This window comes from Miniopterus schreibersii, assembly GCF_964146895.1.
Source record: "Miniopterus schreibersii genome assembly, chromosome: 1".
In the NCBI taxonomy this organism is placed as follows: domain Eukaryota; kingdom Metazoa; phylum Chordata; class Mammalia; order Chiroptera; family Miniopteridae; genus Miniopterus; species Miniopterus schreibersii.
The window spans coordinates 155764525-155782003 of NC_138101.1; the positions used below are offsets into that span (position 1 = coordinate 155764525).

Sequence of the window (17479 nt, forward strand, 5' to 3'; positions counted from 1 at the left end):
TAGTTTTGACACATCAAACTGGTACATTTTATTCAAATGCTGGATATCTGCAAGAGGCCCATTTGATGTTTTTTAAAAAAAAGTAGCTAAAACTGGAGCATGCTGCTCCCCACCTGTGAAGAGGGAGAGGCTGCCTAGAGGAGAGCGCCGACCTGCCTCATTACTCAGGCAGCAGAGAGGGCGTCTGTATCGTGCAACATGACATTCATCTCACTTAGGAAATGAAAGGGGACCCCCGGCTGCGTGAATTAGAATCAGTGATAATACAGCTGTTGGATACAAACATTTGTTTGGCACGAATCAATCTGGACTCTCCTGTAGTTCGCTTTGATGGCCTCTCTACTATCTTGTTGACTAATGATGAAATCATGGTTTGTTAACCTAACTGAACAAAGAAAACACCACACAAAGCAAGATGCAAACCGTTTCCCTCTACCTCATTGAGGTTGTTTACTGACTCTGTGTTAGTTAGAGCCCTTTCATACTCACTTCTTAAATATTTACATGTATTGCCTGTGTATTTAGCTGCATAAGTAGAAATTAATTCCATCTTTAATCTGATTGACTTTGTTTGCTTTTTAAAGGCCTTTGCTGAAGTAAATGGAAAGCAGCCACCTGAAATAAGCTCCTTGTTGCTGTTAGATATTTGGTGATGTACCAATGGACCCCCCCCTCTCCCTGGGGTAACCATAACAGGAGCCACATTCAAATCCACATTTAAGTGACACGTGCTCTCTGAAAGCATCTATACAATTTCTCAAGCAGCCTACAAAATTTTAAAAAAAGGTAGATGGATAAAGAAGTAAAAATTATAAGCTGAAAGGGGTTAGAGGATTATGTGATCATTTGGTTTGCCTGTGAAAATTCTCCACCTGCCACCATTAATATGGACAATTATAAGTTGGCTTTCATATTCTAGACACATGCTTCTCCCTCAGGCCCTCTATTGTCTGTCAATGATATCATTCCAGAGAGGAAACTAAGAGATACTCCAGAGGCCACAGGGTTGGTTCCCATCCAAGTGCATGCAAGCCTCTCCCTAGAGAGAGATATCAAATGTAGACTGTCAGAAAAATTTAGCTGCAGCTTCCTCCATTCACACTGCTATAAGCTGCCTCACTGAGGGTATAGTCCTAATAGTAAAACGCTTCACTGGGCTACCTTCCACCTCATTCTCTTTGCCAAATTTTCTATTCCCTCTCTTTCTCTCTGTTCCCCCACTTGATATCTACATCTTTGAAGATTGCTTTTTAGTTTTTACTGTTCTTCCTATAAAGAAATTCCTATGCTATATTATATAAAGCTATAGTGAGATAACATTATAAACCTGTTAAAATGGCTAAAATTAAATCTTGGACCTCGTCTTAGGAATGCTGCTTTTATGCAGATAAGGGTTAAGTGTACAAAAATTGCTTATAAAGAAAATCCAACCAGCTAAGGCTGGAAGATAAAATTTTCTGCAAATAAATCAGCTGAGTCTCTGGACTCCATTGAACAGCCTCCGCACATAACGGTCCTGAGGACATAGTGGTGCTGTGTGACGGCATTAGATCTGCACTAAACCTAGGAGATCCTCCGGGGAAGGCCTGGAGCACAGGAGAAACAGAGAAAGGGAGGAACAAGATCATGAAGAACTCAGTTCTAGTTACCAGGAATCAGTTCTACGCTCACATGCTGGATGGAGCCCTGAGTTGCTTCATTTGTGAAGGAGTGATTTGAGGATATCCTCACCAGTGCCGGCACACAGTAGGACATCAACTGGATGAAACAGGAATCTTAGTTCTAAGATGATCAAAGTCACCTCTCTTTAGTAACTAGTGAGCCCATTAGAGCCCTTCTGGGCTCTCGGTCTGCTCCAGTGCAGGAGGCCCAGGAGCGAGGGGAAATGTAACCAACTACACACACTGCAAAAAGGCAAAGGACTCACTATGTCGCTTGTTCATGGGTGTGCCTTATAGAAGTCCTGGCGCTTTACAGTTGCACTGTGCACGTTAGAGCCTCTATCTGAGAAATACAATCGAACAGAACTGCTCAGGTGGCAATGAGTTCCCTGCAGTCAGTGGGATGTTTTCACAGATCACCCACACTGTATAGTTCCGTAACATGTATGAACTTTCAGAAACATTTGTAAACTTCTAATAAAATACTCGCATTTTTTGCTGTTTCTTTGTTGAGTAATTCAAAGATATAGGGACTGCTTTGGACATGTCCTTACTTTGCTAAACTGATTTTGAACTAATTTATTTTTCCTTCAGGGGCTTAGGAGAGAGGTTATTGCTGGGATGGGAACTACAGACACAGCAGACAATATGAGTGGTGCCTGTCAGTTTACCCAAACATTGTAGTTTAGCAGAGATTAACAAAGTCAGAACTGCAGGGTTTTTCTTAAATGGGCCTGGGAACATGTTCTGGAGTATGACCCAACTATTAAAATTGTATATAAATTAGTGATTATTGAATGTTAATGAACATAACAATCACTAGAAAACCTATTACAATGAGAATTCTTGGGCCCCATTTCCAAATGTTCCGAGACGATCCTGGGTGGTGCCATGAATGTACATTTAATAAGCCCCTCTTCCTCCCCTGGCTCCACCCCCTTCCTATCACTGTAGGTTAGACAGTCCTTGAAAAACTACTGGAAAACAATGGCGTAACTACATTACACTGTACTGCAAAGGACTCCGTCCCTACGCCAGAATCCAGTTCTGGAAAACTTAGCTGAAGGGGTGGCCCCCAGTCTAGGCCATAGCGAAGCCCTAATTGAGTTCCTTCACAGGTACCAAGTGTCCCCTCCCAGCACTCTCTCTAGATCCATCCAGCACACTCTACCACTTTAAAAAAAAAAGATTCAAGATCAGCTATCCAACCTGGGCAATCTTCCAAAAAGTGAAACAGAAGAGCAAATACAAAAACAGAAAAGCCTAAACATTTATTAGAAGACAAAAATATTTGTAAAATATTTATAAAAGCTATAAAACAAACAAAAGGAAAGTAAAACTGCCAGAGGCGAGCAGGAATTAATTTTTGATAGACATATTCTTCACAAATGGAAGTTTCAAATTCAACTAATATTTACTGAGTTTTTACAATGTGCCAAGCAATAGAACTGGAACTTTCAAATATATTACCTCAATTAATCCACAAATAAACCTTTAAGGGCTTATTCATAGCCCCTCTTAATAGATGAAGAAATGAGAGATCAGAAAAATTAAATAACTTGCAAAGGTCATACAGCAGGAGAGGTGGGATTTGATCCAAGGTCGGTTGAATCCAGCCCCGTTCTATTATTACACACTTTCCTAAGCATAAATTATTCTATAAATTACATTTTAAAATAAACAGAAAACAATGACAACTAATATTTATTGACACTTTATTAAGAACAAGGCCCTGTTCTAAACACCTTAGATATTCTAGCTTATTTCATCCTCACAATCCATGCATTAGGTACAGTCGTTACTTACCCACAGACATGAAATCTGAGGGCTGGAAAAATTTAAATAACATGTACTATGAACAACTCCTCACAATCATAATAGAGGTTTAAATTATTCTAGTTTTCTGATACGGATACAACATCTTATTTAATCTTGATTGTTTTTAGTATGATTTGCAGACTGTGTTTGGAATTTCTTATTGAAACAGTGATGATTTCCTCTAGTTTTTTGTTTGTTTGTTTTGGGGGGTTTGGGGGAGTTTTTAGAGAAAGCATGGAGTGAGGCAGCATTTTTTCAAGCGTTCACTTTAGCGAAGGAATGAGGATTTTATTTTCCTTTAAGAGATGCTAAATAAAGGATTCAAAGAAATGGATTCAAGCTGAACTACATTAAAGGTCTTAACTTCCTAAATTCATTTTAAATTCTGTGAGGTCTTTGTTGGCATTAGATGGATTATTAACTATTCTGCGCAGTTACTCCTGCCTTTGCTTCTGATAAGCCACTGGATAGTTTTGTAGATGAGAATTAACTTGGTGTGAATGTAGGTGAGAGTAATACAATTTGAGGAATAGAAAGACGATTTATGAGGCATAGGTATAGGGGAAAACCTGATATTTTACCTAACTTCTGCACACTCTGTGTCCTTTAAATATTAAATGCTTTCACTAGAACACTGGGATTGTGTTTAGCAATCACTGAACATCTGGTGTCCAGCGCTGGCTCAGTCTACCAAGTGTCCGGGGCACTAGGAAATCAGACACACACTAACGCCTCAACACGTCCCATCTGTCATAATTTAGGTCCTTAGGGCTTTTCCCCCCCAACCTCTGTAAGGCTTTCACTTCCAGAGGAAACTTTTAAGGATACACACGGAATCAGTACCAAATCTACAGCTCTGGAATTCAAATGCCTGTTAAAAGTAGAGCTGCCTGAAATGACAAAACATGAAAATTGCATTTGTTATTGAGAGGCAACGGTGAAACCTAATCCCCATTTTACATTCCAGCCAAACACGTACCGAGCTTGTTGAAAGTGCTGGTCCTTAATATCAGACATGGGAAATGACTCTGAGAATTGAACGGTACCAGTATTTGCTGATTATCTGCCAATAGCAAGCAACACGCTACTCACAAGGGTCCCCCAGCTGGGGGTCCTCCAAGTCCTTTTGGTACTTTGGTTCCCACACCTCTACAATTTCATTTTCTCCAAAAAGAAAAGGAAATAAACCTACATTTTTCCAGTTGTGAATATTAACAACTGTAGAATTAAGATGTAGAATTATCTTTGTCTTAAATATTATGTTTGCATGAAGGAGCTTTCCATTTAAATTTAAATATCTTCAACTAAAGATTCTTCTCCTTAACGCACATACTTAAAAGGCATGTTGGGCAAGAGAATTTTAGTTTTATCCTTGATCTTAGAAAACATCTTCAAAATCAGGAAATTTTTAAGTGAAGTGGTGCAGAACTGTTTTCCTCTTCCTCCACACTCCCAAACACACCACACAATATTAGTTATACATTCACAGTCACCTACATTCAATAGCCTGAGTTAGGCTGAATCACACAAGTTCTCTAAGGTCTAGCATAGTACTTGATACTTAACCAGTGCTCGATCATGTTTGTGGAATTGACTTGACAGTTTAGGTTCAAAACATCAGGTCCTATATCCCAGAATGTCAGATGGAAGCATAATATCTCAAATAAGATTTAAAGATGTAATTTTAAAGTAAATTTCAGGAAAAGAAGAAAAAAAATGAATTAGAACAGTGACTTTTCAGAATTAGATACTTCTGACCATTCTTTGACTAAAACATGTTCCACTGAGAGATTACCATTCCTGGTTTTTAATGGCCCCTTCTCCTAGGGGATGATGTACAGTCCCTTAGCCAGAAAGACAGTGCAGCACTGTGATTTGGAGCACAGGCTCTGGATATGATTCTCAGACCTACAACTTACTAGCAAGTGACCACAGGCACGTAATTTAACCTCTCCCAGCCACAGCTGGCTCACCTGTGAAGATGTAGTGAGATGATATATGCAAAGCACTTAGCAGGTACCTGGCACACAGTAAGTGCTCAATCAATATTGGCTGTTAATAACCACAATTAAAACCTTAAATGCTTTCTAAAATCATCCATTTTTAACAACATTGTTGAGATATGATTCACATACCATAAAAGCCACCTTTTAACATGTATAATTCAATGATTTTTAGTATATTCAAAGAGTTACGCAACCATCACAATTACTGCAATCTAATTCCAGAACATTTCATCACTCCAAAAATAAACTCCATATCCATTAGCAGTCATTCCTCCTTTCAGCCCCAGGCAATCACTAATCAACTTTCTGTCTATAAATTTGCCTATTCTGGACATTTCACATAAATAGGACCACATTCAATATGTGGTCTTTTATGAATGGTTTCTTTCACTTAGCATAATGTTTTTAAGGTTCATCTACGTTGTAGCGTGTCTGAGTACTTCATTCCTTTTTTATGGCTGAATAATATCCCACTGTATGGCTATAGATATACCACAATCTGTTTAAACCATCATTTGATGGACATGTGAGTTGTTTGTACTTTTTGGCAATTAAAAATAACATTTCTGTAAAAGTTTCTGTGTGGTGTTAAGATTTTGTCAAATGCTCTTTTCCTGTGTGTATGAAGATGATTGTGTGATTTCTGTCTTTTATTCTATCAATATGAAGTATTACATTGATTGATTTTTGGATGTTAAACCAACACTACATTCTTGGGATAAATCCCACTTGGTCATGGTATATAATCCTTTATATATGTCACTGAATTCTGTCTTCTAATATTTTTGTGTCTATAATTTATAAAGGATATTGGTGCATAGTTTTCAGGTAATATCTTTGTAGGGAAGGTCTCTAAACTTTGGCTTCAATTTTTTAACCAAGAATCATTTCCAAAGGTTTGACTTGTAGCTTCTTATTTTCAAATTCATCTGCCTGTCCAATCCCTTCCCAATACCCACTCTATTCTACTAAGAGCTTCTATACTCTCCAGCCTCTAGTTGTTTACTAATGCTGCTCCTTTTCCCCAATCCACCTACTTATCCATATTCTACAAGACCTACATCAAATCCCTCTTTCTCCTTAAGCCTTGAAAGACTATCCAACCCCCAGAAGCCTCTCCCTTTTGGGGATGCTGATGTCATATTACAAACTAACATTTGCTTGCTATTTACAATTTACAGAGCTCATATTGCATTTAATTCTCACAACCCTGAGAAAGATATATGCTTACTATTATTAAGCCAATTCTGTACAGAATTAAGTGACTGGTCCAAAATTGTATAGCTATATAGTAAAAGATACTAACCCTGCCTTTGGTTGCAGGAAAGAAAGAAGGAAAGTGCTCCATTTGATATATCACCTTCTAGCTATGAGATTAAGCATTTATTTCTCAAATTCAGTCTTTCCTCCTGCATGTAGCTGACAAATATTTATAATGCATGTTGACTACACATCATATACTACTTAAGGTAGTGAGGAGAATACCTAAGGGTTGGCTCCAAAGACACTGCTACCCCACCCCCAAATTTACCTATATGACCAAAAACTCTCATCCTCTGAAACTAAAGCTAAAAAACAAACACTAAACTGATAAGCAAATCAGCTCACCCAAAGAGATTGAAAATGAGTTACTTATGGGAGTAAGGTACTTATAAAATATTTTATATATCAAACAAACCAAGGACTTTTTTGAATTTAAATGTCTTTAGAGTTGTAGTCTTAAGACTTTAATGATATCAACTGAAGTAAATAAATTTAAACCTCATTGACTATAATACATCCAATATAAGTCAATGATAAGCCATGAGAATAGTGATCTGTCTGAAACCTAGAGAAAGAAATCAAAGAACAATCTCAAAGGTAATGAAACAATGCACTAGGGCTTCTGCTTCTGGTCATGGCACTGGGCTTGCCCTCCCACTGAGAACAACTAGCTTGCAGGCGTGGCTCAGTGGTTGAGCATCGACCTAGGATCCAGGCGATCCGGGTTCAATTCTCGGTCAGGGCACATGCCAGGGGTTGCGGGCTCAATCCCCACTCAGGGGCATGCAGGAGGCAGCCAATCAATGACTCTGTCATCATTGATGTTCTGTCTCTCTCTCCCTCTCCTTTCTTCTCTCTGAAATCAATAAAGATATATTTAAAAAAAAAAAAAAAAAGAACAACTAGAAAAGAGATGAGTTTCTTTCTTCAAACGGGGCATCAGGCAGCATGGGACTGTGATTCCAGAGCTAAGAGAAAAAAATAAGGAAAGATCTTTCTGCCAAAAGACTTTCTAGATTTCAGCTGGGGGAGACCAAAGTAGAACATGGTGGTCTCACTGAATTGATGAAGTAGATCAGAGTTTTCAAAGGCTGAGGCGGCTAAATGTGAAGAGCTTAGTAGCAGAGGGACAGAATTCAGTCCAGAAATCTGCATGGCGATCCCCTTGGGTCTTTGGCTCAATGCTAAGCAGTAAATACAAAGAGTGAAGCTCTAGGAGATTCGATAACGAACAAAGACCAGGTCATCTGTATGCTGAATAATTCGAGAGCTCATACAGGGCTGGGAGACATTTGAGTTCTGACCAGACAGAGTGGAAAAAGACCTTGAACACTGGGAGCATTCAGCAGAAACCCCAGAAGGATCTCAACTTAGTAATCTTAGTGAATTTTGTATGTTAGTAAAAGATAAACTAGTCCTAACAAAGCTCAAAATTGAGTATCAAAAAGATCAAGTTGTACTTAACCACCTGTTAGGGGGGGAAAAACCCAGCACTCTTTAAAGAGTAACAATAAACCCACGTGTTCAATACCATAATGGTCACAAGGTTCAGCATCCTTTCAAAAGTTAACAGACATGAAAAAGGTATATATATACATATATACATACACACACACATACACACACATATCTGAAGAAAATAATGGTCAAAGTTTTCCAAATTTGATGAAAACTATAAACTCATAGATCCAAGAATTTTCAATGAACCTCAATTAGGGGAAAAAACTTCACAGAATCACATCATAATCAAATTGTTGAAAATGAGGAAAAATAGAATATCTTAAAAGCAGCCAGAAAAAAAGCAGTATGTACAGTAAAACAAAGATAAGAATGACTGCTAACTTTTCATTAGAAACAGTGTAAATCAGAAAAAAACCCGAATGACATATTTAAAGTGTTGAAGTAAAAGAAATGAAAAACTGTTGAATCAGAATTCTATATTCAGAAAAAAAAGTCATAAAAAATAAAAACGAGATAAAAACATTTTCAGACAAACAAGAGCTGAGACTATTAATCACTCACAGACCTGCAGTATAAGAAATGTTAAAGATCTTTACATGGAAGGAAAATCGTATCAGAAAAAAACTTGGGCCTACACCAAAAACAGGAGAGGGGCAGAAATGGCAAGTGTGTGAGTAAATGTAAAATAATTAAGTTTTCTCATTTTAAAATGTTTTCAAAAAGCTGACTGAACAAAAAGAGCAGCAAGGTTCTGTGGGGTGTAGAACATGTGTAGTAGTAAATTGTAAGACAAAAATAGTGTAAAGGACGAGATGAGAAATGGAAGAATTCTCTTGTACAGTTATTACACTATATGTGGAGTAACATAATACTATTTAATGATAGACTGATTAAGATGCATATTGTAATTACTGAAGTGACCACTTGAAAAAGAGGTATAGCTAATAATCCAAAATAGAAGATAAAACAGAGTACTCAATTCATGGAAAAGGCGGAAAAAGGAGCAAAACACCAATGGGACAAGCTGAAAACAAAAATCAAGATGGGATATTGAAATGCAACCATATCAATCACTCATTAAATATTAAACAACAATAAAAAATGAATACAGAAGAGTACATATTGTATTATTCCATTTAAATGAAATTCTAGACTAAGCAAAATTAATAAAAACAAGCATCGGTTGGCTGGGGCCAAGGGTGCGAGCCACAAAGAGACGTAAGAAATCTTTTTAGGATATGGAAAAATTCTGTACCTTGATCTGGGTGATGGTTACATGAGTGTATACATTTGGTACTTAAATGGGTGCATTTTATTGTATGTAAATGATACTTCAATAAAGTCTTTATTAAAGTTAAAAAATAAAAAGGTCTTAAATATCAAAACAGATTTGAACCAAGCAGCCTCCAAACAAGCATGTTCTTACTGATTCACTAGGCCACAGCTTGTCTGGCCTGAAAGATCAGGTCACCCATTCAGTTAAGTTTCCAATACATGATCTTGTGACTTAAAAAAAAAAAAAAAAAAAGCTGCTCAGTTTTAGACTGAAATATCTTTGGAAAAGAAACTTAAATGCCTAGAAATTAATGGATCAAGAAATGTGTAAGACCTTTATGATGACATCAGTGATAAACATGACAAGACAAATAAGAGATTTACACCATGTTCCTAGACGGGAAGTCAATCTTGTAGCGAAAGCACTTACCCTCCATCTAATACAGACAGATAATGTAACACCAATCAAAAGTCCAATGAGAGATTTGGGGGAAGAAGGAAAGGTGCTTAAAAAATAGATTTGAAATTTTATCTGAAAGACTGGGCAAGAATAGCCAAAAGGTTTTGAAAACCTGAATAACAGGGTATCTTGCCTACCACACTGCAACACATCTTTTAAAAACTAGTAATTAAAGCAATCTGGCACTAGTGAAAGGACAGACAGATAACATTCTGAGTCTCAAAAGGGAAACATGCATATATGGAAACTTATCATATAATGTTAATGTTTTATTCAAATGAGTTGCAAAGGGATAGATTGTTTAATAAATGGTGCAGAAGGAACTGAACACTCATTTATAAAAACAATAAACTTAGGCCTCATCTTTCATTATATATGAAAATAAATCCCAACCAGATTAAAGATTTAAACAAAAACAAAACCATAAAGGTACTGAAAGAAAATGTTAAGGATCATTTAGATGATCTCCAAGAGGTTTCTTTAAGGATGACAGGAAGCCCAGAAGCCATTAACAGAAAGACTGAAAGATATGACTATATACAACTAAAAACCTGTGCATGACAACTCAGTTTTTTTTTAATTAGAAAGCAAACAACAAACTGGGAATATCTGCAAATTCTACGAGAAACAGAAGATTAATATACTTAATACATAAAGAGATCTCAAAAATAAAACCATCACTCTAATGCATTCTTGGTGATAAGCAAGTCTGCATGTAAATATCCTTTTGTTTTGCAATTCCACTTCTAAAACATGTCCAACAGAACAACATATATACATTCGTCTTGGAGCTCCAAGAATTTTTATTTCAATCATCTGTGTAAAAAAGTGAGAACCGTGTGAAGTGCGCAAGAATGAGGGTTAACCTATGGCGCACTGACGCACGAGTGCTCTCCTCAGCTGTTCCTGGAACGAAGGCCATCTATAAAGACTGGCATGCAAAGTACGCCATCTCACTTTATATGTTATCATCTCATTTTTATTTTTAAAAATTCTACAGTCCAAGCCTCTGAACTGACTCAATCAGGACCACTGGTTGGTTCATGAAAAAAAGGTTAAAGCATAAGGAAAGATACTTTAAGTACTTCATTTTACTTTTAAAAATATGTACATTAATTCTCCAGTCTTTGGATATAGGACCAAGGACTTTAATTATGGGTCCACCTGTGCTTTCTGATTAAACCATACCCTTAAAATATTGTTTAAGATTTCTGGTTTCAGTTTCTTTAAAATGCAAATTGCATTTGCAAAGCAATCCAGGTGCACAATCTATCTAGATTTCTATTCTTTCCCCAATCTTTTACAATTGCTTTGCCCACTCTTCATTGACTACAGTTTTGCTAAGCATCTAGCCCTTAGCAAATCTTTTCAAAGCATTAGACTTAGTTGAAATAGAAACAATAATTCTCTTTTATGCTCACATTTTGGTTTATATGGTTCATCGAAATTTCAAAATTACTATAATTAGTACAACTAAAATAAAAGGTTGACAAACATAAAACTTAATAATCTGTAAGTATAAATTAACACTCAGGTTTATTAATCAATCTCTTATGAAATGTTTTAACATGAGCCAGTTTAACCAAGAATCATTAATTGTATCAGGTGATACACTCAAGTCCCTAAACCTGTGCTGTCCAATACAGAGAACCAGCAAGTTGAAACGTGATGTGCTATAAATGTAAACTACATACCAGATTTCGAAGACTTCATAATGAAAAAAGAATGCAAAGTACTGTGATAATGATATTTACATTGATCATAAAGGATTTTTATATTGATCATTTTATATTGAAAGATAATATGGAAATAACAGATTAAATAAAATATATTACTAAAATTAATTCACCTAAATTTTTTAATGTGACTAATAGCAAATTTTAAATGACAAATGTTGCTCTCATTATACTTCTATTAGGTAGCACTGTTTAGAGCCACAAGCAGCCTTTGTTCAATGCTGAACTTCATCTGTGAAGTTCCACTTGATAAAGTGAACCAGACTCTATTTTTTCACCTCTGTTACCTCCATCCAAGACATTCTGGAGTAACATTTTATCAGAAACTGCTCTAAGCAGGCTTGTGAGTCTGTATCAGGCAGGGATCAATAAACTATGTCTCAGAGACCAAATTTGGCCTCCTGCCTATTTAGTATGGATCACAAGCTAAGAACAGTTTTTTGTATTTTTAAATGGTTGGAAAAGAAATTTTAGATGATGAATATTTTGTGAGGTGTAAAAATTATATGAAATTCAAAGTTCGGTATCTTTAAATAAAGCTCCATGGGCCCGTAGCCCGCTCAGCTTATAGATCGCCCAAGGCTACTTGGTGCTACAAGGGCATAGCTGAGTAGCTGCATCAGAGACTGTTCTGCCTGCAAAGTCTACACTACTGATCACCTGGCCTTTCACAGAAAAAAGCTGCTGACCCTGCTCCATATCATCCCTCACAACTCATGGGCAAAGTTAGTCGCCAGTTGCATCTACAGGATCTGGTGGAAATAGAATGGAATGCTTCCCATTTTAATCTCTACGAGAGATTAGTTTAATTTCCAGCTTCTTGTTTCTGCCATTATTGTTCTTGACTCAAGAAAATGTTCAGAAACCCAGTCACTGGGAAAGTCTCTTCTGAAACAGTTTTGTGTTTCTTTTTGCCTCTGTGTTCCTTTTATTTTTCTGGGACAGGTTTTACACAGATGGCATCACAGAAAAGGTCAGAGGTCTGTGGCCTCAATGGTGTGCACCTTTACTCTGAGATTTGCCAGTGCTCCAGCTATGATGCCAATGCTGACCTCCGAGGGCTGGGTGCTCACTGCTCCCTTCGTGTCCAGCCTCTGAGCAACATTTTCCTTTTTTTTTTTAATTTTTAAAAAAATATATCTTTATTGATCTCAGAGAGAGGAAGGGAGAGGGAGAAAGAGAGATAGAAACATCAATGATGAGAGTCATTGATCGGCTGCCTCCAGCACGCCCCCTGCTGGGGATTGAGCCTCCAACCCGGGCATGTGTCCTGACCGGGAATAGAACCTCAATCTCCTGGATCATAGGTTGATGCTCAACCTCCGAGCTACACCAGCTGGGCTTTCCATTTTCTTTTAAACCCTCTACTCATTTGCAGGATTGTTCAACCATGGTTTCCCAGGTACCTACCTCAGTAGACCCTGTGAATGCAATCTTGTCTATGCCAATGTGAGAAGCTATTGCTGCCCCAGCCGTTGGCCCGTATCCTGGCAAAATATTGATGACTCCTGGTGGAAAGCCAGCCTAACAAAACAGAATTGGAGGAAGCGTGGCTCGTGAGAGCTGAAGAAGCACGTTAAATCAGACATGCTCCAGTAGGCCCCAACCGTGCGGGGCGGGGGCCACTCCCGAAGGAGCTTCTCTTACCTCCTTGATGAGGGCTCCCATGTAGAGCGCGCTGAGTGGTGTTTGCTCTGCTGGTTTAATAACTACTGTATTGCCGCAGCACAGAGCCGGAGCAATTTTCCAGGCAAACATCAGCAGGGGGAAGTTCCACTGAAAGGAAAAAACCCCAGGTTGATAGATGGAAAAATATCCCTCCGTTACTTTGTTTTCAAGCTGTGACTTCTCAGATTTCTCAGACTAGTCCTCAACATAAATCTTGTCCCACCACAAAGTATAGATGTTTGGATTTTTAAATTACTTCATTAAGAATAAAATAGGACTGACCTTGAGAATTCAAATTATTATATTACAACTACCCAGCAAAAGAAATCACACAGTGCAAAGGGAGTCTTTGTTTTTCCTTTGTTTGGTTTGGTTTTTCATTGTTGTTATTTTATATGTGTTTAAAAGTAGACTTTGGTTCCAGTAAGTTCTGTGTATGAAAACTTTTTTTTGCATTTGTGATTTTTACACCAGGAATTCAGACTACTATGAAAGCTCTCCAGTGTGGAAGAACCTGGAGAGAAAATTCCAGCTGTGAATTATATTTAAGCCAAAGCCTATTTCGAGGGTGTGCCTTTTCTTTACATACATGTATTACCACAAAAACATGATGATATAAAATAGTGTGTATATTTACTTTTTGAATATGCAAAAATTTTAGTTTGTTTCCTTTCCACTGCAAAATAAGTTAAGGAGACTAAAAAATATATGTGAGCATCTGAATTTGGGGCTAAAAAAGGTTTAAAGTGATAAAGTGAATTTAAAAGGACTTGGAGCTTGCATTCTCACAAGCGCAGGCATGAGCTTCAGGACTATCAGGTGTCGTCGATAATTTCATTAAAAAAGAAAACAGAAATCTTGGTCCCCACTTCAGCCCCCGGCCACAATGTGTTTCTGCCTGAAGCATCTCAGCTGCCATCCTTGAAAGATTCTCACTGGCCCTGGCAAGCTTGCAAAAATATACAAGTGTCTTGCCTTCACCAAACACCCAATTTCTTTTCCCCTTAGTTGTTTATAAACTTGGGAGTCCACAGTGATGTTTCAATTCCATCTACAGCATATAAATCTTGGAGCGCGGTAACTGAGTGGAGCTGGCTGACAAGCAGCTCTTGTCCTGTCAGTGAAAGCTGCAGCTCCAAGAGTCTGGGAAGGGCAGGGAGAGCAGGTTTCAGTTCCTGCAATTAGGGTGACAGACCTCACCCCTGCTCTGATCCAAGTGGGGTTTCCCTGGGTGGTTTAGGAGCAGAAGATCTTAAACCAAACCTCTCATTTTCCATTTTCATTCTCTAATAAATTTCACAGTAACCAGGAGTCTGCGGCTCATGAAAAGAACATTAATGCCTCTCAAAAATCTTTGCTCCCCCCCACCTAAGGCCAAAGATCATCTTAACTCATTCTATATTTTGAAAAGAAAAAACTCCTTGTCTACAGTGGAAGAGTTTAGTTTGGGCCTCCCCTGAAATCCTGGCCAGCACGATAAGCTAGCACTGTTGGAAGATTCGATGGTGTTTTGTATAATGCCAAGGCTGTGTATGAGAGGGAGACAGAAAAAAAAGACAATGTTTAATGTTCCAATCCAAACACTAAGCACTACATCTATTTCCCTTTACAAGACACACAACAGCCCGGCATGGTTTCAATTATGAGCGTGACGTTAATGGTACTGCTGTGTCTTCTGTAGAGTCTTCTATCTGGACTCTTGTGAAAAGAAACAGTGGGAAAGAATGGGATTAAAAGACCATATAAAACAATATGCCTGGAAAGATGGTGAGTCACAGTTTTAAAAAATAAACAAGCAAATATAACAAAGCATTAATTTTCCATAAGCCGAATGGACATCCATAACCAAGGGCAGGTTATTAATACATTGGGCTTGGCTTTGCTTATTTTAATCATGAGAATTCCATGACTTGAGAACTCAACTCCTGGTAACGGAGCTGAAACCCTATTAACCTGTTCAAATAAGCATTTGCAGGGAGGCTGTTAAAGATATGTCAACAACATGAGCTCGGGTTTTTTTCCCCAGTAATGGAAAACACACATCGCTGAGATCCATGTTTTATGTATCTTTAAGAGAACTGGTTCAAATGAAAATAAATACGAAGCACGAGGAGATACACTCACTGGGATGATCTGTCCACACACTCCAATGGGTTCATGTCGTGTGAAGGTAAAATAGTCTCCATCTGAAACAAATGAGCACAGTCACTACCAGAGAATTCAGATTAGGAGGAAAAGATGCAGAGGGAGAACTTGGGTGGTAGCAAAAAACAGAAATACAGTTGAAAAAACATCCTACTCAACCGTGTACGAAAGCTGGTAGAAGAGCTGTTACTTGGCATAAAGTATCTCCAGATACAGCTCCCAGACACCCAGAGCGCTAACCTCAGAGGCAAAATGAAGGACAGGTCGATGACACTAAAAGAAGGCCTGGGAGAGGGGGGAGGAGCATGGCGGGGACTGGAAAATATTCATTACTAAATTTTATATTAAATATTTAAATGATACTTGTATGTAGAAAAGGTATTTGATTTAAAAACTGAGGTACCTCAAAATTTTAAATAACCTTCTGAAGTACTAAAAAAAAATAAGTAAAATGCTATTGGGTAAATTTAAAATGCTAAGCAACTGGAAAAGGTGGGGAGTAAAAGTGAGATCTATTAATCCAGGTGTCAAATGCAACTCCTGGGCACTGGGGGATGCAGGCACATGTAGTTCTTTTCCAAGAAGGCAAAAGACTTCTTCAAAAAAAACTCCATCAATAACCCAAAGCCTCTACCCTCAAACTAGCCATGGAAATGAGGATGATTTAATAGCCTTGTTTTCTTTATAGGAACAAAAGGCAAATGGAATAATTTTCTAGGAAAACCAAACCCAATTCGTCTTTAGGAAAATGCCATTACATTTATCTGAATTATTTTAAGTGGCTAATTGAAATAACTGAAGAAAGAATTTTAGCACAGGGTCTTCACTTCTGGTCTGGGCAAAGTCTTTGTTTTTCCCTCCATTGCCAACCTTTTGGCCACTTTACTGATATGTGTTCTCTCTCAAAAGCCATCCCCCTGGGAAAGTGAAGATACCTGGTTAATACTCATGAAGAGCATCACTATTAGGTTTAGGCAGGGACACAGCTGGGGGCTGGAGGGGTGTGCGGGTTGGGGGGAAGAGAAAATGATGTGACTGTTTATCACTGTCTCTCAACATGTCTGAATCACTAATATTTATCACACAGAATTGTTTCAAATTCAAAATTATACAGTTTAAAATAATTAAAGGCCTTTCTCTTTCTCCTGGACCTCTTCCCAGAATAAACAGCCAGCAGCATCCTTCTACCCTTTTATCCCTCCTCCTTCACTTTTTTTTCAATCCTCACCCAAGTGAGGATATTTTCTCCATTGATTTCAGGAAGAGTGGAAGGGAGGGGTAAAGGGAGAGAGAGAAACATCGATGTGACAAAGACACACTGATTGGTTGCCTCCCACACACGCCCCAAGTGGGCATGGGGATCAGACCTGCAACCCAGGTACTAGCCCCTGACCAGGAATCGAACCCTCGACCCACCAGTGCGCAGGCTGACGCTCTAATCACTGAGCCACGCTGGTCAGGGTCCCCTCCTCATTTTTTAAAATACAAGTGGCATCATGTTATTCACAGTCTTCTGTATTTTGTCTTTCCCCATTTTTTTTTTCACATAAATCTAACATATTTAACTGCTGAATTTTATTCCACTGGCTCAATAATGGTACTACTTATAGACTATCCTGAGGGACACCTAAACTGCTTTCAGTTTAGGCGATTATAAATAATGCTACAAACACTACCATTTATATATTTTAGTTTTGTGTGCATATGACTCAAAATTTTTCATAGATGTCATTCTTTACAATAGGACCAGTTATTACCCTTCCTCAACTTATAAATCTCCATAAAGGTGAGTTTTTAAAATATTAATACCTTTAACTGTCAGATTGTCTTTTTCAGTAGACAAAAATGTGATGTCAGGCTCTTCTTCTAGGAAAGGTTTTCCATGGGGAGCAGTAACACCAATCAATAGACTAAAGGGTTTCATTTCCAAGGAAATCCTTCCCAACTAAACTCTACAGTTTGGCTAAGGTGATGGATTCAGGTGCA

At 38.0% G+C, this 17479-nt stretch overlaps 1 protein-coding gene across 3 annotated transcripts in view; it reads right to left on the minus strand.

The window, feature by feature from the left end:
• ALDH1A2 (aldehyde dehydrogenase 1 family member A2) overlaps positions 1–17479 on the minus strand; it is an 87656-nt gene that overhangs the window by 19927 nt on the left and 50250 nt on the right. For all 3 annotated transcript variants that reach the window (XM_081151558.1, XM_081151560.1, XM_081151559.1), the window contains 3 exons: positions 15473–15534; positions 13328–13456; positions 13091–13204 (listed from right to left, as the gene is read on the minus strand). In XM_081151558.1, the coding sequence (XP_081007684.1) occupies positions 13091–13204; positions 13328–13456; positions 15473–15534 (305 nt within the window). The remainder of the gene's footprint in view (positions 1–13090; positions 13205–13327; positions 13457–15472; positions 15535–17479) is intronic.